The sequence below is a fragment of the Bos indicus x Bos taurus genome, chromosome 5 (genome assembly GCF_003369695.1).
Source record: "Bos indicus x Bos taurus breed Angus x Brahman F1 hybrid chromosome 5, Bos_hybrid_MaternalHap_v2.0, whole genome shotgun sequence".
In the NCBI taxonomy this organism is placed as follows: Eukaryota; Metazoa; Chordata; class Mammalia; order Artiodactyla; family Bovidae; genus Bos; species Bos indicus x Bos taurus.
Genome location: NC_040080.1, coordinates 118,933,716 through 118,958,615, shown reverse-complemented (window position 1 = coordinate 118,958,615; position 24,900 = coordinate 118,933,716). Strand labels below are relative to the sequence as shown.

Genomic DNA, 24,900 nt, shown 5'->3' with positions numbered 1-24,900 from the left:
TCACCAGTATATCAGCCACAAATAAGGAACTTGGTGGTTAAACATTTCATCATCAAAATTTCCTTTACATAAACAGGCTGGAATGTCAAGTGGTCCTGGGATATTCAGGAGATATCTGAGGGGAAAAAATCATACTCTTTAAAATTATGCCTATGTATATATGGATTATTAATACTTTTTAAAAAGTCCTCAGTTTCAAGTAAAATTTCCTTGAAAAATTTTTATAAGGTAATGAGACTTTATTTTGGGGTGTATATCATATCATTTTGATCACATCTCTAGCATCATGTATTTATTATCTTCTACCTATTTAAATGGGATTCCCTTGTAGCTCAGTCGGTAAAGAATCTCCCTGCAATGCAGGAGACCCAAATTCAATTCCTGGGTCGGGAAGAACCTCTCTGGAGAAGAAAATGGCAACCCGGTCCAGTATTTTTGCCTGGGAAATCCCATGGACAGAGGAGTCTGGTGGGCTACAGTCCATGGGGTTAATAAGAGTTGAACATGACTCAGTGACTAAACCACCACCACCACCTACTTAATTAACTCTTCTAAAACAAATTTTTAAAAATCTTTAGCTCAAATTAAACAACCACCATAATCATCTAATGAAATCTAATTAAAAACAGAGAACAAATGAGACTACCCACAAAATCTATACATTCTTGTAAAGACAAAATTCGAGTTATAAAACTTGCTATCTGAAAACTGTTTCTCCCTCAAATAACATACATACAGACAAATACCACTATACTTAATTTTAGACATATCAAAGTGATTTCTGTAACATATTGGCCTATAAGGCACTTGTCAAAAAGAGGTCTATGATCTGCAGACTGCTGCTGCTGCTGCTGCTAAATCACTTCAGTTGTGTCCGACTCTGGGCGACCCCATAGACGGCAGCCCGCCAGGCTCTCCTGTCCCTGGGATTCTCCAGGCAAGAACACTGGAGTGGGTTGCCATTTCCTTCTCCAATGCAGGAAAGTGAAAAGTGAAAGTAAAGTCGCTCAGTCGTGTCCGACTCTTCTCGACCCCATGGACTGCAGCCTACCAGGCTCCTCTGTCCATGGGATTTTCCAGGCAAGAGTACTGGAGTGGGTTGCCATTGCCTTCTGCAGATAAGACTGAGAAATACTGAAAAATAAAGTCTGCTCTTAAAAAGCCACAATACTAAAGGATACTAAAAACTATCTTTTTGACTTTGCTAATTCAGATTTTCCCCAATATATTTGAATCTGTGTGTATAACACTACCAACATCTTCAGGAACAATGTTTTTAAAGGAAATACACTGATTTCAACAAGGACAACCAACTGGATTTAAAAAATTATTTCAAGGGGCTACGTTTTAATGTATTAGAGAGGCTGTATGGGGTCTGGGGTGGGGAAGATTGAGTAGGGAGCCATAAGACACGGAAGAAATGGTAAATCTAGAAGTTATCATCCCAGCTTGGCCATAACTACCTGTATCACCATGAGCTAATCACTTAACTTCTAAGGGTATCAGCTTTCATCAAAACTGAGGTAAGAGAAGATAACTTCAACTCTCATGTATGTAATATAATCCCTACTAACTTCAGTAAGGTGAATGAAACCCCCAGGTTAATTTTTATGGTTATCTACTAACCTTCAAAATGATTTGAAACACATGAAAATTACTCCTTCTAGCTCTGTTTTTATACTAAATTTGACACGCAACATTTTACAGCATAAAATTTATACTAAATGTTACACAGAGAAATGAGACTCCAATTCTAATATTACAGTTCTAAGTACTTTACAATTTCTACTCATGAAATAAAAATATTTTAAACCTATTAAGAGCACTGACAACTATTAATAAGCTTTGGCTCTTTTACAATAATTAAAAATATTTGTATCAGGGACTATCCTGGTGGTTCAGTGGTTAAGACTCTGAGCTTCCAATGCAGAGGGCATGCATGGGTTCAATCCCTGGTCCGGGGCTAAGTTCCCACATACCGAGTGGTGTGGTCAAAAAAACTTGTTTTATCAATACTAGTAAGTATGGCCGGAGAAGGCAATGGCACCCCACTCCAGTGTTCTTGCCTGGAGAATCCCAGGGATGGGGGAGCCTGCTGGGCTGCGGTCTATGGGGTCACACAGAGTCAGACATGACTGACCCGACTTAGCAGCAGCAGTAAATATGGCAATGCTGAACACTCTCTAACTTACTGCCATTCTCTTAATATTTGACTCAAAAAAGATTTCCTCAGTTAACGGAAATGCACTCTATAAAGAAGGACTCCAAATTGTCTACATAAACTAAGCACAGGATATTTTTTCCTCATAATTCTTGGTGAACTGTGAATTATGCCTTTACAGTAGCAAATTAATTAAGCAAAATGACTTAGTAAACAATGAGAAGATTATCTGGAGGTAGCCCACTTTCAAATTTTTATTGACCCAGAATAAATTTCTGCTTTATTAAGCTGACATCAAGAAGATATCAACATTTTTGACCATGGCACAAACTGGCAGCATTTTCTTCAAAACTAAAATAATTACCTTCATGCCAAAAGGAAAATCAGAATTGTCAAGTTTTAAAAAAGTCTTGTTCAGCCTTGAAGTTAACCTATTCTCTGAGATGTTAAAGCAATCTAACTCCAATAGGGAGAAAGTCAGCATCGGGAAGCCGAATAATCTCTATTTTGTAATTTTGTAATCTCTATTACAAAATTATTCTTTTGTAATTAACTGTAAGATGTTAATCTAGGTATGCCGCTGCTACTGCTGCTAAGTCGCTTCAGTTGTGTCCGACTCTGTGTGACCCCATAGACGGCAGCCCGCCAGGCTCCCCCGTCCCTGGGATTCTACAGGCAAGAACACTGGAGTGGGTTTCCATTGCCTTCTCCAATGCATGAAAGTGAAAAGTGAAAGGGAAGTCGCTCAGTCGTGTCCGACTCTTTGCGACCCCATGGACTGCAGCCCACTAGGTTCCTCTGTTCATGGGACTTTCCAGGCAAGAGTACTGGAGTGGGGTGCCATTGCAATCTAGGTATAGCAAAGCAGAAAGACCTTTAGGAAGAGTACTAAAATCATGATGTCAATAAACTGGCAACTCTCAGAGGACAGAAGAAAAGACTCAAGTCTGGTAAAGAATAGTGACCCCAAACTTTTTTTGTCAAATTTCAAAATCTACGGCAGATAAACCACTGACTTAACAAAATGTGGGTTATTTTTGAAAATATGTTTTCATATAACATTACGATACTGAGGGGTAGGATGCAGGGAAGGGGGTACCTAAGAAAAGAAAACTGCATGCAAGCATTAGACTTGCACATATAAATCCAAGACTTTACCTTTACTCAGTATTTTCTATAGGAATACTTTTTAGGAGATACTCAGCTTAGACCTTCCTTCTCTCAGCTCTTCCTAACGTAAAATAATAAAGTTGTATCATGATATTTTCCTTTCAATGCTATTTTACTTATGCTCAGCAAACTACATCCATTTTCATAAATAAACTTTTATTGGAACATAGCAATGCCCATTCATTTATATACTGTCGATGGCTGCTTTCCTGTTATAAAAGCAAGGCTGACTAGTAGTGACAGGCCATATGGCTTGCAAGTCTAAAATATTTAGTATCTGGCCCTTAAGGAAAAAAGTCTGCTGATCCTACTGAGAGATGAGGAGGAAGAATAAAAGAGAACTTTTTAAAAGCCTCCAAAAAACCCACCCCATATGATGTGCTGTGGCCTCTTATTGTTGTTAGAACAAGAATTCACAGGGAAGCAAATAAAGGCAGTAAATACAGAATTCTCGATAAGCTACTGAGAGAGTGATGGTTGAAAAGAAACTTCACTAAAGGCTCTAACTCAACAACCTTTCAGAAGTTGAAGTAGTCGTCTTCAGAATTTTTTTTCAAAAAGGCATATTATTTAGATTCACTTTAAGTCACCAATCCAATAATTTGAAATTTATTTTTCCATAAATCACTGAGATTATCTCAGGATAGTTTGTTGATATAGTATTAAGTGCTAAAGTTAACAATGACAATAATTAAAAGCAGAATGGATCACCATAGTGTTAATACAAAACTTCCTTTGTAAGTGTTCTTAATACAGAGAATAAAGCATTTTACATTTTGTGTCCATTTTTACTAAGTTTTATTGCTCTTGTAACAGATCTATAAGAGGGTATTCAAGTATCTTAAAAAAAAAAATCTAATCTAAAATATAATCAATCCACCAAAAACTGGTAGTCTTTCCACTAAGCTACACCATTTCTCAGTCTTCTACAAACTTACCGAAACAGATCCAAGTTACTATACTTCTCAAACCCAGGTTTAAAGAAGGATGCAATAAACTTCCGCAAAAATGGAAGAAGATTATCTCCTCGATTCTATTTTTAAAAGAGGGAGGAGAGATATACATTAGGCTTACAATGTCTAATTAAAATTTTTCAAGGGAGAAAAAGCCCCACCATCAACATCACCCCCAAAATAATGAGTAGATTAAGTTTTTTGAGTAGGTGGAGGTAGAGATGACTTTTGTATTTTGATTTCCAAACTGAACTAACCAATAAACAGCTTAACATCCAATATACCACAAGCAAATTTCATTCACCAATTTCACCAATTACCCACTAAGCTCTATTACATGTTTGGCTCTGTGCTAGGTGAGGAGTAGGGGAGCTCTTTCCCCTCTAGGAGTTCTTAGTATAGTATATAAAGTAGCCGTAAGCAAATTCACAATGTGATACAATGGCTGAACTATGGATGGAGTATACTGGAAGAAAGAGAAGGAATACCTAACACAGTTTGCAAAGAGCAGACAATCAGTAAAACATCCCGGAGAGCCTGATGCCTGAAACATCTTAAAGGACAAATGAATGTGAAACAAAAACATCATATTTAAGAATTATGAAAAACAAAGAATTTTTTCTTTTTTCTTTACCTGTAAGATGAAGAATTTGCATGTATGATAAAAAACCTCTGCATTCTGAGGACTTTTTTCAAATGCAGTAACCCACACTGCCCTGGCTTTGTCCTGCTGATTAATTTTCAAATATAAAGCAGCAAGGGATTCCAACAACTGGCAGTTCATGGGACATGATTCCAATAAACATTTACAAAGCTCCACTGCAGCCTCATACCTTCACAAGAAAAACACACATATTAACACATGAAAAACTGATTTTTAATATGAGGTTAACTGCTTGTCAATTAAGTTTTACCTCTCAAGAAGCTGGTGCAGAACAATCATGTTAGTGTAAAGTGGGACACAGGTCTCTACTCTTTCCTCAACAGTAAGGCTCTCATCTGTGCAAGCTTTCACCGCATCTACCCAAAAACATCACAAAAACATGAATCAAATACAAAATCAATTTTTCTTCTTTTGTTTGACCATATCTTATTCACCTTTATTAAGCTCCTGGCTTTCACCTGAAGGAGATATTTCAGATTATCTCCAGACTCCTAAAACTGATCTCTTATCCTCACTTTCCTGTTAAGAATAAAACATCCATTGTTAGCTCTTGCATCTAAATATATATCTTTGCATTTATATTAGAGTCTCGAAAAACTATATCAAGAAAATTAAAGAATCAATTATCTTCTCATCTTTCTCTCACCTGCTTCAAGAGGCCTTGCTCTGATAATCTACAGTCATTTAAATATATCCCCCTAAACTTGATATTTTCCCCCCAGTTTTCTATCATGGTTAACCCTTTCCTTATCTTTTTTTTAAGACCTGAAAAGCACTATGAACCAATTCAGCATAATTAAGATTTATACAATTCTTCTTTATTCTTTCAGAACACTTTTCCCTTTATAAAGAATCCTTTACTTGATCTGCTTCTTAGAGAATAGTCCTCCATTGTTTCACTGTGCACCACTGTCACCATTTCCTTCTTGCCCAATAGTGATATGACTTCTCAGATTTGCTAGGTTAAACTTAGCAGATTTGCTAAGCTAAACTACTCAGATTTGCTAAGTGAAAGCCACTCTGAAATAGCACTTATGAAGTTAGCTTGTAAGTATCCTATCTAAACAAATCTATCTTTATATTAGTATATGATAATGTTCTTCTTCTTAATTTCTGCTTGCTTCTGCTTCTAAAAGATTGTATTTTCTCTTGGTCTCATTCAACTACTGAATAACTTACTGTGGGAGCACATTAAAAATTGCAAAATACTACATAATACAATAATTTCTATGTTGATAACTTTTAAATCCATTTCTCTCCATAACTGTCCATGTAAGGTATACTTCCTTGTCTCCTTCTAGCAACAAGACTTTCTACTTGGGTGACCAATTATCAGTGACACCGATTATCATTCACACTCTTACTAGCAGTCTTTCCAATTCACCGGTTTTCTATCAGCATACTTTCCTTTTCCTGGTCTCAAAACCCTGAAATCATCTTTGACTATTTTTTCTCTTCTTCCCTGATATTTAATCTGTCTCTTAGATATCTCCAATAAATACTCTTTTCCAGGTTACTTTCTTTTAACACCTCAGTTATGGAGATTGGCTTCTGGTTGGTTTTCCTACCTTTGGTATCATTTCTCTCCAGCACATTCTTTCTTTAAGATTCTCTATTGCCATCAAACCTACCACACAAAGTTCTTGGAAACCTAGTATCATTCCACTTATCTAGTTTAATTCCTACTATTCTTTATCACAAAAGTCTCCCTTTGATTGGAGAAGGAAATGGCAAGCCACTCCAGTGTTCTTGCCTGGGAAATACCATGGACAGAGGGACCCTGGCAGGCTGAAGTCCATGGGATTGCAAAAGAGTCAGACACGACTTAGCAATTAAACATCACAACTCATTTTGATAAGGACTCTTCCATCTTCTAATTTCTCTTTAAATACATTGCACCAATTCTTATCTACTTGTTGCTTTTTGTTTACTTACTTCCCCTAATAGGAATGTCCTTCTTTTACTTTTTTCTTCCCTGGTTTATTCAATGAACATTTACTAAGCACTCAATATGCTGCCAGACATTACAGGCCCTTGAGAAACAGAAATAAAACAGAATCCCAGCTTCGAGAATGAGGTTCATTATGTCAGTCACATCATAATCAAGCTCCAAAGTGCAGGTCCAAGTCCTAACTGTTCTATGAAGACATACTTGATCGTGCCAACCTGCAATAACCTCTTCCCTTTAGGTTTATGGCCTGTACCATGTAATTCTCTAAATCACAGATCTCAGCCTCTTTTCTAAGCACAGAATTTAGACTATATGCTGAGACTGTCATACTTCTCATATGTTGATTGATGTTATATGTATAGATTTTATCTTCTGACTAGGCTATATACTTCTTATTAGAAGGGAACAGACTTTGTATCTTATTATTTCAAAGCAGATACTTTGGTTAGTACAGAGAGGAATCAAACTCAACTGATTGAGGGAGAAAATACTAACTACTTGAAAAAATAAGGTATTATCTTTTAACTTTCACATTGATAGATTGCTTTACAAAATTTACCTGGTTCTGTGACTCAATCAACTCACTAAACCTATGTAAACATGCTGTATTATTTACATGCTTAGCTGAAACCCTTTGCCGTAATCAGAAAACCTATGTAATGTCGTACAGTTTCTGGTTTTCACACATGACCATGCTCACCTTATCTGATTTAATCTTTAAAGCATTTATATAATTAAACTACAGGGGCTTCGCTGGTGGTCCTGCAGTTAAGAATCTACCTGGCAATGCAAGGGACACCAGTTTGACCCCTGGTTCAGGAAGATGCCACATGCAGCAGGAGTAACTAAGCCCATGTGCCACAACTGCTGAAGGCCGCACACCTCAACCAAGAGTAGCCCCCACTCACTGCGACTAGAGAAAGCCTGCGTGCAGCAACAAAGACCTGCCACAGCCAAAAATAAAGTAAATATTTTAAAAAAAGAAATAAAACTACAATTTGCAATACATAAATTTGTTTCACTTTATTATGAAGAATCATAATAAGCAATAAGCTGATGTTCTAAATAATTTATAAACATTTATACTTACCTTCAAATACTGCAAACAACATGTCAGGATTAGTCTTTACATCTTGAACTGCTTGCCACGGCATTACAAATGGTTCTATGTTAACAATTCTTGAAGGATTGGCATTAGATGGATCGTAAAATTTTGAAGGAAGGATGTTGAATTCAATAAGATGTATGTAGGCCAGCCATGCCAAACATCGATCACTTGTTTTAAGGTATTCAGCTACTCTTCCATCAGTAGCCAATTTCAATGCATTCTAGGTAAAATGGAAAAATAATCTGAAGGTGTTTTTTAAAATATTCCTAATAAGATTCAACTGCAAAGGCAAAGAAGATTAGAAGTGTTTTATTTCTTTGGCATGATTCTTAAACAGCTAAGTCCAATTTTTGATAGTCACCAATTTTTTAAATGAAAAAACTCTTTAGAGAGATCAGTAACAGATTAACATAGGTTTCACTATACTAAGGTTTATGACATAATTAATGAAAAGGTTAAATTTATTTATATATTTAAAGTGTCTTAATATTCAAAATCTAGTAAGAATAAAAATGACAAACAAAAAAACCCCACCACACCCATATAGAAGATTTTCATTATGGACTAATCCCCTTAATGGTGTGAATCTCCAGAATATTGAAGTTTATTCTGGGGGGTACTCAACAATTATTATTTTCATTTAAACCTCATAAATATTCTAAAGACTGTTCTAAAGATTTTATCCCTACTAAATAAGCAAAGGAGGAAACAGTCACAAACTTGCCCAAATTCACACAACTTACTAAAAAGTGGCAAAGATTTAGAATGTCATTAAATGCTGTAATAAATGCTTACCTGTAAAATTGCAAGTGCACTTTGGCATCTTCCAGTAAATATGTGCAGCTGAACTCTAAACAAAAGAGCCTCTAAAAGTTGAAAGGACAGAGTATCTGATGCTTCCCTCTTGGCTGCTCCCATGAGAAACTCCACCATTCTCTCACATACGTAATCTTTTTCTTCAAAGGTGCTTTCCAGGTGCAGAAACTGTCCAAAGGGATTTCATATGATTAGTCCTGCTTCACAAGAATATCTAATACTACATATTTTTCACATTTCACTAAGAAATTGTCATATATTAAAAATTCAATTTCTGCAAAAAGGATAATTACAAATATGTATAAACCCATCTTCCAGTACTAAGTTGGATACTGGAATCGGATGACAACTAAAACAACAGAGATATACTGTTAGAATTATCACTGAAGCCATTTCACCTTTGATTGAATCAATAAATAGATGGCAGCAAGACCACAGTGGATCTTCAAAAGCTCATGTGTTTATGACCACATACAATTTGCACTGCTCAGGTGTGTGACTGTATAAAAATTTCGAGAATAACATTCATATAAGAAATACGTGACAAAATAACTGCAAGAATTAAGAAGTCCTTTAAAGACCAAACAACTTCAGGAAAAACATTACACACTGTAACCTGAGTTGATCAACAGCATTAATTTTTATATAAAGCTTCAGGTTAAACTCAAGCATTTCTCACTGTCTGAATCCGTTCACTGAGTTGGGGGAATAAGAAAGTGGCATGTTCATTCACTAAGGGTGTCATGTCATCCAAGTCTGTCTGTTCTGAACTTCAGTTAGCAAGCAAATAACAGATCTGACAGCCATAGGCTTATATGAAGGCTTATCTGAGTCTAATAATTCCTGAGTTCAGCTAGTAAAACTTCACGTATCAATGAATATTTACAAGTGGATTAATTATGATTTTAAGCATAGGTAGGCAACATCCCATTTTCTCAGAGAATGAAAAACTTTGTCACCAAATCTTTTTAATTTGGCAAGGTTCGATATTAGTATGATTTACAGATTATTTTCATAAGTAATGAGAACATAATAAAAAGACCAAAATGTTTTCTGGCCTTCATGAAAATGTTACATAAGCATAAAAAGTTTTTTTTAATTATTTTCAGGTACTTAGCAAAAATTTACTTAATTTGTCCCAAATAAAATTGCTTATGAATAGGTAAGTGTGAAATGCTTTAAAATGTTTATCTTTTTTCATTACCAATAAAGTAAACAACAACAATAAAAAAACACCTCTTCACTAAATACTGACTTTTTTTAAGTTTAAATTAATCTGGACCCAGAGAAGTGGTTTTAAGGTTACTAGACAGTGAAAGTAAGCTTATTATTATATCTGTATGCTGACAAAACAAATAATCTATGAAGTTACACATCAATATTTAAGATGGCCTGAAGAACTATATGATAATGCACACACACACACAACTTTATTGTTTCTACTCACAGTCCAAAAACTTTGATAATCAGGAGCATATTCAACAGCTGTTTCACACATTTCCTGTACCTCCTCCTTGGTTCCTCTTTTTGAGAACAATCTGAGATAATGGCACCAAATTTCTGGATTGTCTTTGTTGTTTTCCAAAGCTCGAGCCAGAACATTTAAAGCAGAATCCAAGGACTCTGAACACAGCCTACATATTTGAAAGAAAAGGAGGAGCATCTTTTTTAATGCCTGAAAATACTTTTTAAATCAGTCTAGTCTAATAAGTCAACTTTTAAATTCCATTTTCTATTAGAACCTACCAAGAAGCTAGAATTACCTATGATAAAGAGAAGTAGATTAAAATTTTGTATCACATTTGTCCAAAAATGTCCTAATTTTCCCATAAAGCCAACAATTTCTTTTTAAGTGCATATTCAATGTGCATTTACCAGATAAAAATATGGTGGTGTAAAGCCATTAGATCATCAACTTCAAATGTGCTTTCTGTCCATATTTAGCAATATGTCATGATTTACAGTGGTCTGGGAATGGGAAAAGTTAAACAATTCTCAAGGCCAGCTACTACCAGCACAAAATAATCAAGGCTTTCAATATAATAGTTCTTTTCAACAGTCAAGGGCTTGCTGTCTCTTGGAGAAGAAAATTGTCTCTCATGATCCTATTCATAAAATAATGTACAGTTTTTGGACCTTCATTTAATAAATGAGTCAGAAAAGAAAACACTTTAACTTATACCATTAACATGAAAATGACACACAAAGCAAGTTAAAAAGCACCATATTCAGGTATGTGTGATATACTAGCATTTTGTACTGCTACCTTAAAAAAGTTTTTAGATAAAGCAGCCTTTAAAAAAAATACACCTATTTCAAAAGTATAGCAATAAATATTACTCCTGGTCATAAAAGATTATTTCTGCAATCCTATCAATAAGTAGGAGTCAGAAAACATAATTATGTAATAGGAGTTGTCATTTTTGAGATAAATTAATATTTATCTTATGTGAATATACATAATGTAACACTGACACAGAAAGTCAGTCCACCAGAATTTAGAGGTTCTTAGACAACCTTTAAATCTCTAAATGATAATTAACCTAAAATTTAACCTGTTACACTGTGACTTTACCAAAATTTTATTAAGAGACCACGACTACCTGACTTATTAAAAAATGCAATGATTAATTCTTGGACTGCTCAGAATTTACTGTTTTAACTGATACTACTTTGAAGTAGCCTACTTAAGTTAAAGATTGTAGCTAAATTATTATCCATACACTGAGCCATGCACATAACTCAAGATGTAATCTTAAACTTTTTCTAACAGCTTTTAAACAATTAAGTACTTTACACTTTGTCAAAAAACAAAGGCTCCACTGATACTAGGAGGGAAACCTGATTACCAGAGAGGAAATAAACCTCAAACATAAGAATATAAAAGTGCAACAGCTTACACAAAGATTAGAAGGAGACCTACCCCTCATTTTGGTTCAAGTACTTGTATGCAAGCTTGAGCCAAAGTTGTACATGAGAAGGATTTTCTAGCACACTTGCTTCTAAATTAGCAATGTCATCAGTCTCATTTGTAAAGTATCTGACATCATCCGGAGTGACAACTGTATCCAGAGCTGGAACATTTATTCGGTTCTCTGGCTGGAAGGCTATAAGGAAAAGTAAGTTAGCCTCACAATTTCTCTAATCCACAGATCTAAGGAGCACATCTTCTAATCTACAAATAGTACATAATTATGAAAATCTGAGGTTATAATGTAAGATGTGCTTGACAGTAAAGCACTCATTCATACATTACTTTGTTCACTCATTTAATTAATTCATTCTGTGAGCCTACTGTATGTCAGAAAACACAGACTCATCAAAGATTAAACAAAATAGGATGCCTGTTCTCAAGGACATAGGCCAGGCAGTAGTTCTCAAATGGGAGCAGTCTCCCCACTCAAGTAGGTTTAGCAATATTTAAAGCCTTCACATTTACCAAAGGGTGATCCTTGCATTTACTGAACATGGGTCATGGAACAACATTCCTGCAATATAAGGGGTAGTCTTGCATAAGGAAGAACTAATTGCCTTAAACACCAAGCAGCATCACTGCTTTTTAAAAATGAAAAAATTTTAAAGGCTAGTAGATTATACCAAGGGGCTTCCCAGGTGGAGCTAGTGGTAAAGAACCCGCCTGCCAATGCAGGAGATGGCAGGAAACACAGGTTCGATCTCTGAGTCGGAAAGATCCCCTGGAAGAGGAAATGGCATCCCACTCCAGTATTCTTGCCTGGAGAATCCCATGGACAGAAAAGCCTGGCAGGGGCTCTGTCCATGGGGACCATGTCCATGGGGTCGCAAAGAGCGAGACACAACTGAACAACTGAGCATGCATTCACAGATTATATCAAAAGATTAGCAAAGTGTTAGACAAAGAAATGACACCACAATTTCATGATTCTGGATCTTACATTACTTCTTACCATACTTAATTGGTCCTGTAGACTGTTCCTCATCACTACTGAAATTGTTCTCTGAAATAGGTTTTCTCCAAAACTTTGGCTTCCACTTTCTTTTATCTTTGTAGGTTGTAAATGGAGGTGCTAAAGTAGATAGAAGACTGTTAACAGAACTAGTCTTTTATAGTTCTGAAAAATAACTAAACAGTGCTCAATAAGAGCTAAATTTATTCTATCATGTTACTCAGAAACGATAAATATATTTTTTATATAATGCCAAAAATTTGTTCTCATAAACTATAAGGTCCTTTTGTGTGAGACACAGATACATATACTTACTATGGCCTTTACTTTCATTGATATTGCTCACAAGGAGAACAGCCATCTGGTCCATTGACATTCGATCTTTGTTTACTCCAAAAAGTTTCTCAACATATTTTTCTGAAATTAGAACAATGTTATCTTCATAAAAAGTATAAAAAACACAGATTACGGTGATGAGGCTAATTAAAGAGTATGAACAAAAGAATAGTTTAAAAATTAAAGGTACTAGTCAAAAACATCTATGGCTTCTAAAGGGCAAGGCCTACATTATCTCAACTAATACAGCAAACCCTACCATATCATGCACCCCAATTTGGGTTGAAAAAAAAGTAAGCAACCTAAACAAGTGAAAATTAAGGTCATTAATTAGGAATGACTAAACAGATTGTTTTGTTACAATCACTAAGAATTGTGATTATACTGAATTTAACAAAGATCAATTTCCTTACTTCCAAAAGACTTATTTGGCGCTAAATCTGGGGAAAAGCTTAACAATATTTACACACAATGTCTGGCAGTAATCTACGTTTTCTACAATGTCAAACTGTATAAACTTCTTTTTTACTTCATTGTAGAATTTGAACCTACAGTCATCTCAACTTCCAATCCCCTCTATTTCTAAAAGGAGTAAAAAGAGTCTATTTTTAAATCTCAGTAAAAGTTCTAACAACCATGTTAACATACTCTTTTTAAACTGAAATAGTTAGATGAGCTCTGTGAAGAATTTCCTACAATAATGGAAATGTGCCACATCTGCACTGTCTTACTGGTAAGCTACTGACCACGACTAAGCTCAAGAGTGGCTACTAAGCACTTGAAATGTGGTTAGAGTGACTGAGGAAGTGAATTTTTATTTTAGTGACTACTGTACTCGACAGAGCAGATCTAGATAAGGTGTCACAGATAACTGTACTGAATTTTTATAGCTATTTAAAGATATCAACAACTGAATATAAAACATTTAAATTGCCTAAATTCAATTTTCATTTGGGAAACAAGAGGTCTTTAAAACCTGCTGCAGCAGCAATTTCTTCATCAGTGCTTCCTTCTGAACAACCAATCAAAGACAGATTATATGAGAGAACATCCTGGAATAGCTGTTTTCGGCTAAGTGTATAGTCTTGTGTATGCTGCCTAAAATAAAATAACAACACAGAAAAGATAATCATGTATATATCAAAGCTAAATGACCAAGACTGGCTTTTAAACTATAAAATATTCACAAATAAAAACTACTCACCACTGACAATCATCATCATTACATGTTCCTGTTAAATCAAAACGGCAGAAACACTGATCCGGTTCGATCATATTACTGTATGATACTGAGCTTAGGGGAAGTTTTTCCTTGGTTCGATAGTATGGACTAAATCTAAGAAGAGAGGCACATTATGATGCTCCATAAACAGTCCTCAGCAAATTTTAAATTTTTTCATTTTTTTCTTTCTCAATTAAAGTGTCTATACTTTGAGTTTACTATTTAATTACTTAATACTAAAATTAACTCTAGAAAACAACCAGAATATCAAGTCATAAGGACAAACTACTTCTACACTCAGGACATAAAATATCTGAAATAGAAAACAAAAAACAAAAATATCCTAGTGTTTTTAAAGTAGTGTTTTCTTACCACATAATAAAATGCTATATAACACTGGTATTTCTTCTACATATTACCAGCCACCCAAAAAACCAAAGAAAAAGTCTATACTACCTGGTAGGTGCTTTGCAATTTTATGATTAAATCATACCAATTTAACAGTTTCACAGATTCTAATAAAATCATATCAATTTAACGGTTACACAGCTTCTAAAGAGTCTCAAAAAAAAAACACACACACACACACAACCTGGCCAAGTTAATCATCTGAAAATGTCAAATCAATTTTATGAAAGCTAGCTAATGTATTCCTTAAATAGTATAATTAAAAAGCAAAATTAAAAATTCACATAAGAATCTCTCTCAGTTACTTTTCTTAAAATCCTTAACAGATAGTAATTCAGAATTCTTCACAATTCCATCAGTAACCAGAAATTAGTATTTGATAAGAATTAATAAACCCAAGTGTGAGTTAACTCTTAGTTCCTGTTTGGTTCAAGTCCTACAACAAAGCACCTAAATTTTTTATCTCCTAAAATGACGAGCTTGTTTTTTGAGTGATTGTGACTCAATTTTTTTCATTGTCATCAAACATTAAAGATTAAGATATTATTAAGAACAAGGAGCAATCCTGAAACTCAAGCTTACTGAATCTTTCTTCTATACCTGTAAGATTTAAAAACTAGAAGGGGACTGTGGTAGGGTCTGAATGGACATGGCTTCACTTCTGTTGTTTTACTCTGTGCTGTCACAAAATCCACATCCACAGAAATCTCCTGCAAAAGAAAACAGCAATTTCAAAAGGCAAATAGGGCTAGGCTGAATTCTAGATTTCATTAAGAATATGAAATGTTCAGTTACCTGACCATGCAAAACCTTGTCTGAAATGCCTGTGGTGGTTTTTAAAATCAGTTGTTTTAAGCTGTCAGCTTTTGAATATAATTTCTGCAATTCACCGATTTTTAACCCTAGAAAAAGTTCTGGTTTTTCTACTGTATTCTTAGTAGGTTTGTTTATACATTCTTTGTTAGGTGTATCAGTGTGCTTAAGGTTAGGTTTAGTAAAAGAATTGGATTCTAAGAAAGATCTTCTTCTTTCTCTGTTTGAACCAGACAGAATCTCATCATCAACATCATTTTCTTCAGTGTCCAGACTTAATTTATCTTGAGTCAGATCATGAAGTGAGGGTTGAGGTAAAGAAAATTCAGGTTCTTCTTCCACAAGTGGAGCAATGTTTTGTTGTTCCTTTGCTTTTAGGGCCCTGGCTTCTTTTAGTTTCTGAATTTTCAGGGCATATTCATATTCTAGCTTTTGTAACCGTCTTTTTTCCATAGCAATTAGTTCTGCTGAATGCCTTCTTGGACTTGATATTGGAGAATTGTCCAGTCTCATCATTTTGTTTGGCTGGGGGGAAAATGATATCAATATTTTATATTGCTATGATTTTATAAACAATTTTTCTTAAGATAATTGTGCTATCCCAACAATGCCAACATTATAAAACTAAGTCAATAACAAGAATAAAACAGTTTAACAAAAGCCTCCAACAGATTTGCTAGTTAATTTGTGGTGTATAAAAAACAAACAATAAAAATAAAAAAATAAGCTTCCAAAAGTGTGGCTGTCATTTAAAAACAAAGCTTTAATCTTACTCTCTTTGAATACGCAGGGGAAAACCTTGAATTTTTCATCCATCTTTTACCCCCAAAAGAATTATTAAAACCTTCTCCTTTTCAAACATAAAATATTTCTACCAACAACTTACTCCAAGGCGATCTTGTTCCAGTTTACGTTTTCCTATTTCTTTACTAGCCACTGCCTTTGCCCGAGCAAGTTCTTCTCCATACTTCAGAGTCAAAGCTTTCTTAATTGTAATGCGTTGTTGAACTCTGTGAATCTGAAATAAAGGGTAATTCTGAAAATGTAAATCTTAGGAGAGGCAATACCTTCTTAAACATAATAGCTTTAGGGTATTCAACTGAAAATTTAAAATGTGTTAACATTATGTCTCAATGAAGAACAATATATAGGTTATATATTTTGATGGCTTTATGGTTTTACTAAAAATTTGGCCCATAAAAATGTGTAGTAAACACAAGACTACAATATTTGAATTAAAAAAGAACACTACCTGTTCCTGAAGCTTCTTCAAAAACATTCTGTTGACACTGAGAATTTTCTCTGTTGCCTGAAGCTGCTCTGTAAGTTTTGTAATTTTTGTTTCAGCATTTCGAACAGATTCTTTCTTCTTAGCTTCTTGCTGTACTAGATTCTTTAAAACAGATTCATCTTTCATCAAGAGAATCCTAATTGGGAAATAACAAAATTATTAATGTTTTTCTAAACTAGTGGACTAACGTTAATCATCAGAATAAAAAATTTACAAAGTAACAGCTCATTTTTAAAATTATGTTCATGATACAGAGGTAAATATTTAAAAGGATAAATATTTTCATATTCATCAATCACAAAAGTATTCAGATACACACTGCTAAATTTTATGAAAGCAACTAAGGGTTACTCTTTTCCTGGCTCCACCATTTGGTTTATGGGATCTTAGTTCCACATCCACAGCAGGTATTGAACCTGGACCCTCAGGAATGAAAGCACAGAGTTCTAACCACTGGACCACCAGGGAATTTACAAGTCTGAGTAATGTGAATTATAGCTGAAAAGCTATCAACAGTAAATTTCAACATAGCCCTAAATAACTCCTGAAAAACCAGGACTTAAGACAGAAAATCCTTATGTTGGTTTCATTTATAATGTTCCTAATAAACACACAAATAAACATCTAATAAACATAAATAAGCACATTTAATTTTAACTTACAAGTGTGAACTTAAGCAGTATAAATCAGGACAGAAAGACAAATTTATGGATACAGATTTCCATCTTTTCAACTACTGAATATTATGCTAAAAAAAAAAAAAAGCATCTTTCCCAGAAAGACACCATATTTCAAATAGTCACAACAACTGACATCTAGAATGAATCATAAAGACAGAGGATATGTGATAAATATGTGATAAAGAGGATGACTAGAAAGACAATTTTAAAAAATCTTTTCATTTATGAAAGTTATTAAAGAAACAGAATCTAAATGAATTTATTTTAATTTCCTTTAAAATATACATACCATACCATTTCCTTAAAGATTCATGGTCACCACAGTATTTCATCTATGAGTCTTAATACGTCTTAATGTTACTGCATATAACACTCTGGATACATCTTAAGGTTATTGCATATCATAGTCTTTATAATAATACAATATTTGACCATGTGTCTTACTGAACACATTAAGTAATGACTTATTCCAAACAATTAAGTCTACCTTTAACAACAAAAATATGCTTCCAATAAAGGTGTTTCTAAAAACATGCCAGAGGTTTTAAAGAAAATTACAAAACAAAGAGTTTCATTTTAGCAATGAATAGGCCATACATAAATCTAAAGAAAACTCTTTTGAAGTCTTGGTATTTTTGTTTAAATATTAATACTATTACTTTATGTACTGTAAATGGACAATTCCACAAAATGATAGCCTCTCTAGGTCTACCAAGTATGAAAGGATTAGTAATCATACAGTGTACTTATTATTGACACACAGCACAAAAATACATCCTTCTGATATAGAACATTTTGATACATGCAGTATAACCAGATAATGAGACTTACCTATGTTTTTTAAGCTTTGCTTCTGCATCTGTAACCTGCTTAGTAACCAATGCTATCCTGCCAATCCCATCAATTTCTACATCAGAGTTTGCTGGGGATGATGAGCTTGTCTTCAGTTGATCTGATTTAATTAAACGCTGTTTCTCACGACTAAAATAATAAAGGTTGATAAATTATTCCCTGAAGAACTGAAATTATTTTTTAAAGATGTATTCTTTTTCATAAAATAATGTAAAAATATTAAGTGACTAACACTGACTAATAACAATGATGACCAATATGCATGCAAAGCTAATGGTGTAGTTCTCCTTATAACAGCATTTATCTATTTCTAGGCTGTCTGTATCTCAGCACATTAGTGACTGCATTCAAGTTTATAGATGATCATCTGGCTCCACCTTCTGTTCAACTTATAAAAACATTAATTCTTCATCTTGGATAAAAGCATCATTTTCATTTCCCAATGCCAATAAACTCTATCCAGATTAAGTGTTGCAAACAGCACACACCTTTAAAGCAAACTACATAAAATGCTACTTACTTGGCAATCTCTTCCTTTAACAATCGATACTCAATCTTCTTTTCTTCAGGCAGAGCTTCAGGTGTTCGCATGGGATCATTCTCTTTTTCAGATTTTGGAGGTACTTTAGGTTTTGAAGCTTGCTAGAAAACGTTTGAAGTCAACCAGATCAAAAACTTTCATAACTCCAACTTAGATCTAAATTTTATATTATCCAGTATACATCTGTATATTTAGAAATAAATATCTTCATCATTATTTTCTATTACTTTAAAAAAAAAACAATGCTGGCCTTCAACCACCAATTAACTGTACAATCCACTAAGCAGTCAAGACCTATGGTTTAAAAATAACTGAACTATTTCATATCTAAACAAACACTGCAATTACAAATAGGGACAAAAGCTGTACTTAGATCACACACTTGAGTAAAACTATTTTCTGGTAATATAACACAATTGCAAACCAATAAATTTCCTTAGTACAGAGGACAATTATCCACACTATTTTACTATTTTGGAAGAAGGATTAGTCTGGAGACAAAGGGGGGTTTTTAAATAGTTAAATCTATCTAAACTTACACACACTTCATTATATAAACTCAATCATACAAGTACAAAAAATATTTCCAAAAATTCAATATATTAAAAAATCTAAACCTCCAAAGTCTAGTTTTTAGGAAAAACAAGCAAATTTTAGTAGTTGTCAATAAATCTTTCGATATTTCATTACTGCACTTAATTACCTCAGCAGTTCGTCTTGCTTCTTTAATCATAGACTCCAATCCACCAAAAACACTATTAGTTGACTTGGACGCCTCTCCATCAGATTCACTATCATCAGAATCATTTAGTGTTACGACCACTGATTTATGCTTTGGAAGCTGCAAAGCCAATTATACTTGTTATTCTTGACAACAAATGTATCACTATCCTTTTCTTAGCTCTACCACACACAATTAGCTTCATGACAATGAACAAGTCACTTTATCTGTATGAATTTAAATTCATAAAAATAATAGGTTTCAAGTAGACAGTCTATGGTTCCTTCTGCTTATATTGCATTAACTGACCAACTTTGTCCCACTCCACAGATACACAAAAACATAAAAGATTCTATATTTTACCTGATACACCAAAAACTTAAAATATTCTATATACTAAAATGAAATATTCTAGATACTACTATCATCATCTTTTTCATTAAATTTTATTTTAACCAACTTTCTATAAAGAAACATAATGCAATCTAGACTAACCTTTTAAAGTCAGAGAAAATATAGTAATTCCACATTATTACTAATAAAACTTTATGGCTTTCATGTGTATACAGAGGATATACAGAGGATATGTTTACCTAACAGAGGCAAGATTTCAACTTGGCTTTGCTTCATTTATTTTACACATGCATGCATACTAAGTCGTTTCAGTCGTGTCTGACTCTGTGCGACCCCATGGACAGTAGCCCACCAGGCTCCTCTGTCCACGGGATTCTCTAGGCAAGACTACTGGAGTGGGTTGACATTTGCTTCTCCACATTTATTTCAAAGTAATTGGAAAACAAAGGAGAAAGAAACTGTCATTTCAATCTCCTTAACAAACAGTGAAAAAAATCATAAATTCTTCCATTATAGTACAGTCATTAACTGAAAAAATATGAGCAAAGATAGAAAAAACTATATATATGTATATAATTTGCTAAAACTGACTTTAGAATAGATGAAAAATCTAAAAGGACCAATTTATATAAGACAAAAGTTGAGGAAATGGCAGGGGAAAGAATACCCCTCAGATGAAAATAATGCTTCCCCAAAATATTATCATAAATTCCACCAGTTTACAAGAGAAAAAGCTGCTCCCATTTCACTATTAATAAATAAAAATAAGTGGACAGGGAGGCCTGGCGTGCTGCAATTCATGTAGTCGCAAAGAGTCGGACACAACTGAGCTACGGAACTGAACTGAACTGAACTGATGTTTGTATATAATAAACTAGAGGCAGGGAACAGGACAGCAAAACTGCATAAACTTTCTCACAAGATATTTAAGTAAGAGTAGGGACTAATTATTTTGTTTTTACCGAGATCACAGTTCGTGGAAGACGAGGTCCTCTGTGAAACTTTGGGTTTTGTATCCTAGGCTGAGACACTGTATTAATACTGACTATGGACAGATTGCTTCTTGGCATAGGCTGTGAATTGTTTAGAACTGGAGGTGAAGGTGGGTCACTATTACTGGATGTTTCCTAAAGAAGGAAGAGACAGATATGAAGCCATTTTAAATGAAATTCCTGTCATCTTTAAAGGTACTGAGCAAATTAGTTAACTGACTTATCCCTACTTTACTGAAAAGCCCAATAAATCCCAAACTAGCAGAGTAGTCCTACCTAAAACTAAGCTCAACAGCACCACCTAGAGGTTCAGGTACCTAAATTACCTCTGGCTTGAAAGCTCTTTTATTCGCTAGAGATTTAAGTAGCTCTTCTCGAAGCAGCATTTCCTCCTCTTCTTCCTCATCTGCAAAAGGTGGTTTTGGAGGTTGTTCTGGATCTTCAGGTGGAAGAGGTGGTAAAGGTGGTAGAGGAGGTAGAGGTTCAAGAGAAACACACAAGCCTTCCACATAAGGCTGGCTCAAAGGTGGTACAGACTAGTTAATTTAAAAAAAGAAGAAATAATAATTACCATGCAAATTTTACTCATTCCAAGCGTTTACTGCTACAGCAATATCAAATTAGAAAAAGGCAAATATCAGGTTATTACTTTACTGTAAGAATAAGTGAACTAAGTATACTGGAAATCTTAAAACTAACCCAAATTCAATACTCAGCCAATAAAAAGTATAATTTTTACAAAAAGTTAAAATCATCTGTAATTTAATTTATGAACTTCATGATAGAGAAATCAAATTTTACAGGATCTATCTCTCTAGGTGACTACCTGAAAACAGATATTTAAGTAAAAATTAAAAATTAGGAACCAAAGGGATTCTGGATGGGAACAGTCTAGAGTATAAGAATTAAATGTGAGAAATCACCACCACTACCCTCATAAAATCCTTGTGAAATGGCTTCTTAGAGAGCATCTGTAAAGATAGTTAATTTTACCCAAATCCCTGCATTTGCACACATTTTTGCTTCAAAGACCTTCCAATATTTCTCTTGGCACTTAAAATGATTCAAGGAAGAAAGAAAAAATGTTTCTCTCTCACTCTCTACTCCAATATTCCCCTCATCTTAAACTTCCCAGGAGGACACCAGGTGTCTGCCTAGCACCTGTGAAATAGCAAAGTTCCTACTAACCCATTAAGAGAGAACCAGTGTGAGCTCCAGGTTCTCTCAATCTAGAGAAAACTTACAAATCACTTAGTGATTCCCCCACTTCCTTTTTTATTTTTTTAACAGGGGACTGGCAGTTCTTTCAAAAGTAGGTTGAAAAGAAATGAACTTTTCTTTAACTAGTCAATGTTTTTCCTTTACTGAATTTTCAAATTAAAAACAACTATATAATCAAAAGACGAAAAAGGAAAAAGCTTCTAGAAGAAGCTTCAGTTCAGTTCAGTCACTCAGTCGTGTCCGACTCTTTGCGACCCCATGAATTGCAGCACGCCAGGCCTCCCTGTCCATCACCAACTCCCGGAGTTCACTCAAACTCACACTTAAATCCCAATTACCCTCTAAAAAAATCCAAACAGATAATTCTTATTCTGCTTAAGAATATATTTTCTGAGGAGCAAAAATAAAGAAGGAAACATGCTAAATATTGAAAGAAAGTCTAACATGAGACTAAAAATTAGCTATGAAAAAATCTACCAGATCGATAGCCTGCCAGTAACTAATATACCATAGATTTCATAGCTATTAATTCTGGCAAGCAGACTTTATGCTCTCAAACCTAACTATTAACTACATGCCAGCTTTTCAAAACAAATTAGAGAAGACACAAGGCAACAAAACTTTCTTAGAAATCATACCAATCCTCACTTACAGAAACCTGAGGTGGTGGAGGCAAAGAAATAGATGGTGCTGGAGAAAAATACCCCAATGAACATTCAGAGAAGAATGGTGGTTGCACTGGTGAAGGAGCTGTTAAAAAAAATTTTTAGAGGAATTTAATAACATATATTCAACAGGAATAAATTAAATTTATAGTATTTTTGAAGACATACAACTAAATCTAAGTAAAGTACAAGTGAGATTGTATTAATCTCCAATAAAATACTTAACCTCCATGAGACTACCTCTGCCTATTTATAATTGCTCTTATATCACTATAAAGTTAGCCATCCACTTAAGCTGATATTTAGTCCCTCGAAAACTTTTCTACCTTGTTCTACTTTTCACCTACTTGTGGTAAAAGGGAATAAAGCAGGAAAGGCTTTTATTGCTTTTTGGAAAAAAACATACTTTTTAAGAAATAATAAAACAAAAAATTCCCCTGAATCTCTCAAAGTATCATAACCAAAGGAAAACAGTGATGTGGTGACTCCATTCCTCCCTTAATGTGAAGAAAAGTGAAGAAATGGACTATTTAAATTGAAGAGAAAGCAAAGAGGACTAGAATGAAAAGAATTACCTATTACATTTAATCATTAACGTATACATTTTTTTTCAAATTTAGTAATTCTGAAATAGTTACTGATTCATCTCAGTTAAATTGTTAGCATTTTTTCCTTGGTAGCAGATAAAAATAGCTGCTTATTTTACCTTCAGTGGTTTCTTTAGACTCACTGAAATCTGACAGACTTGAAGATTACTCTTGCTACCTCTAAACCATGTAACCTTTAGGGAAACTTAATATTTCTTCTTTGCCCCAGTTGTCTTTCAAGTCAATATGAGTATTAACCACATGACTTATATGGAGCTGATTTGTGACCCAAATGATGCCATTTGATTATATTTTTTTATATTTTTTTTTTACAAAATTCTTCTAAAGGGTAAATCATAAAATTATTATAGAGTAATAATAATGTCAATATTTGAGAACCACAAAGAATCATTTTCAAGAACTTAGAAATAATTAAAGGCTGACCAAAGAGAATTATGACATGAAAATACAAGATTATTAAATATGAAGCTAAACATTATAACCTGAAAATGAGCTTTTGCTAAACATTACCAAATCATATAGATTCTGCCTTCTCTCTAGACACACTAAAGTGGAATTCTAGTTTCATTTGGTCTCACAATACAACCACTGGAAGAAAAACACGTATCATATGACCTTGCAAGTAAGTATTCTAGTTTCTAGAACGCTAACGGCATTTTGTTGTCTGCCCCATTCTTATGTGCTTCAATTAGTAAGAGGATAGGTCCCTCACAGTCCATTACTCCTGAAAAGCAACTAAAGCAAGTCTCTAACTCTCAAGGATGGCCACATCCTAAACTGCGCACTCTAACTGAGGTATAGCCATAACAGTTGTATCAGCTGATCCTAAGGCACCACTAGGATCACTTTCCATCTCCCTATTCCTACAAAGTATCATCAGAAGGAGAAAAGAAGCCTGAACAAAAGAAAGATTTCTTTTTTTGACTAAAATGAAGAATGCCTTAGACATAAAGATACTTAAAAATAAAGAAAGATTTATTTGTTCGTTTGTTTTTTAAAGCAGCGTTCTCACCTTTCCCACAATATTCACTTCTTAGATCAAACAGTTAACAGCAGAATACTGCCTTTTTTATTAAAATACTATACAGGAAGAAATACTAGAAAATAAAGGTTAATACTACAGTCTGAGGTTTGCTTTTGAAGTATTTAACCACCAAATAATGTCTTTGGTTGTACAACCTACCAGCAAATTCATTCTACATTTCTTTCAATGTTTTGGGTAGCTTCTTGACCATTTTCTACTTAATAATTGTGAATGTACAAATGTTTTAAGTTTTAGCTCATACCTGGAGAATTGGTTTCACTATCTGTATCCATAGCAACTTCTTCATAGTTATCATATTGATAAATGCCTCCTCCACTATCAGTAGCTTGCTTATCTAAGGATCGTCTCAGGTCAGGATCTGAAGACTAATATACAAGATTTATTTTTAGTTTCACAACATTT

At 34.1% G+C, this 24,900-nt stretch overlaps 1 protein-coding gene across 3 annotated transcripts in view; it reads right to left on the bottom strand.

Moving 5' to 3' along the window:
• The window catches only part of ZFC3H1 (zinc finger C3H1-type containing), a 50,586-nt gene that overhangs the window by 5,525 nt on the left and 20,161 nt on the right, over window positions 1-24,900 (bottom strand). For all 3 annotated transcript variants that reach the window (XM_027543360.1, XM_027543362.1, XM_027543361.1), the window contains exons 6-28: window positions 24,740-24,863; window positions 22,833-22,930; window positions 21,286-21,495; window positions 20,930-21,094; window positions 19,596-19,733; window positions 18,872-18,993; window positions 18,331-18,480; window positions 16,781-16,955; window positions 16,415-16,546; window positions 15,511-16,053; window positions 15,316-15,425; window positions 14,290-14,421; window positions 14,062-14,183; window positions 13,065-13,166; window positions 12,750-12,869; window positions 11,747-11,930; window positions 10,271-10,457; window positions 8,803-8,991; window positions 7,990-8,227; window positions 5,199-5,304; window positions 4,919-5,117; window positions 4,270-4,364; window positions 5-115 (exon numbers count right to left, since the gene is read on the bottom strand). In XM_027543360.1, the coding sequence (XP_027399161.1) occupies window positions 5-115; window positions 4,270-4,364; window positions 4,919-5,117; window positions 5,199-5,304; window positions 7,990-8,227; window positions 8,803-8,991; window positions 10,271-10,457; window positions 11,747-11,930; window positions 12,750-12,869; window positions 13,065-13,166; window positions 14,062-14,183; window positions 14,290-14,421; window positions 15,316-15,425; window positions 15,511-16,053; window positions 16,415-16,546; window positions 16,781-16,955; window positions 18,331-18,480; window positions 18,872-18,993; window positions 19,596-19,733; window positions 20,930-21,094; window positions 21,286-21,495; window positions 22,833-22,930; window positions 24,740-24,863 (3,752 nt within the window). The remainder of the gene's footprint in view (window positions 1-4; window positions 116-4,269; window positions 4,365-4,918; window positions 5,118-5,198; window positions 5,305-7,989; window positions 8,228-8,802; window positions 8,992-10,270; window positions 10,458-11,746; window positions 11,931-12,749; window positions 12,870-13,064; window positions 13,167-14,061; window positions 14,184-14,289; window positions 14,422-15,315; window positions 15,426-15,510; window positions 16,054-16,414; window positions 16,547-16,780; window positions 16,956-18,330; window positions 18,481-18,871; window positions 18,994-19,595; window positions 19,734-20,929; window positions 21,095-21,285; window positions 21,496-22,832; window positions 22,931-24,739; window positions 24,864-24,900) is intronic.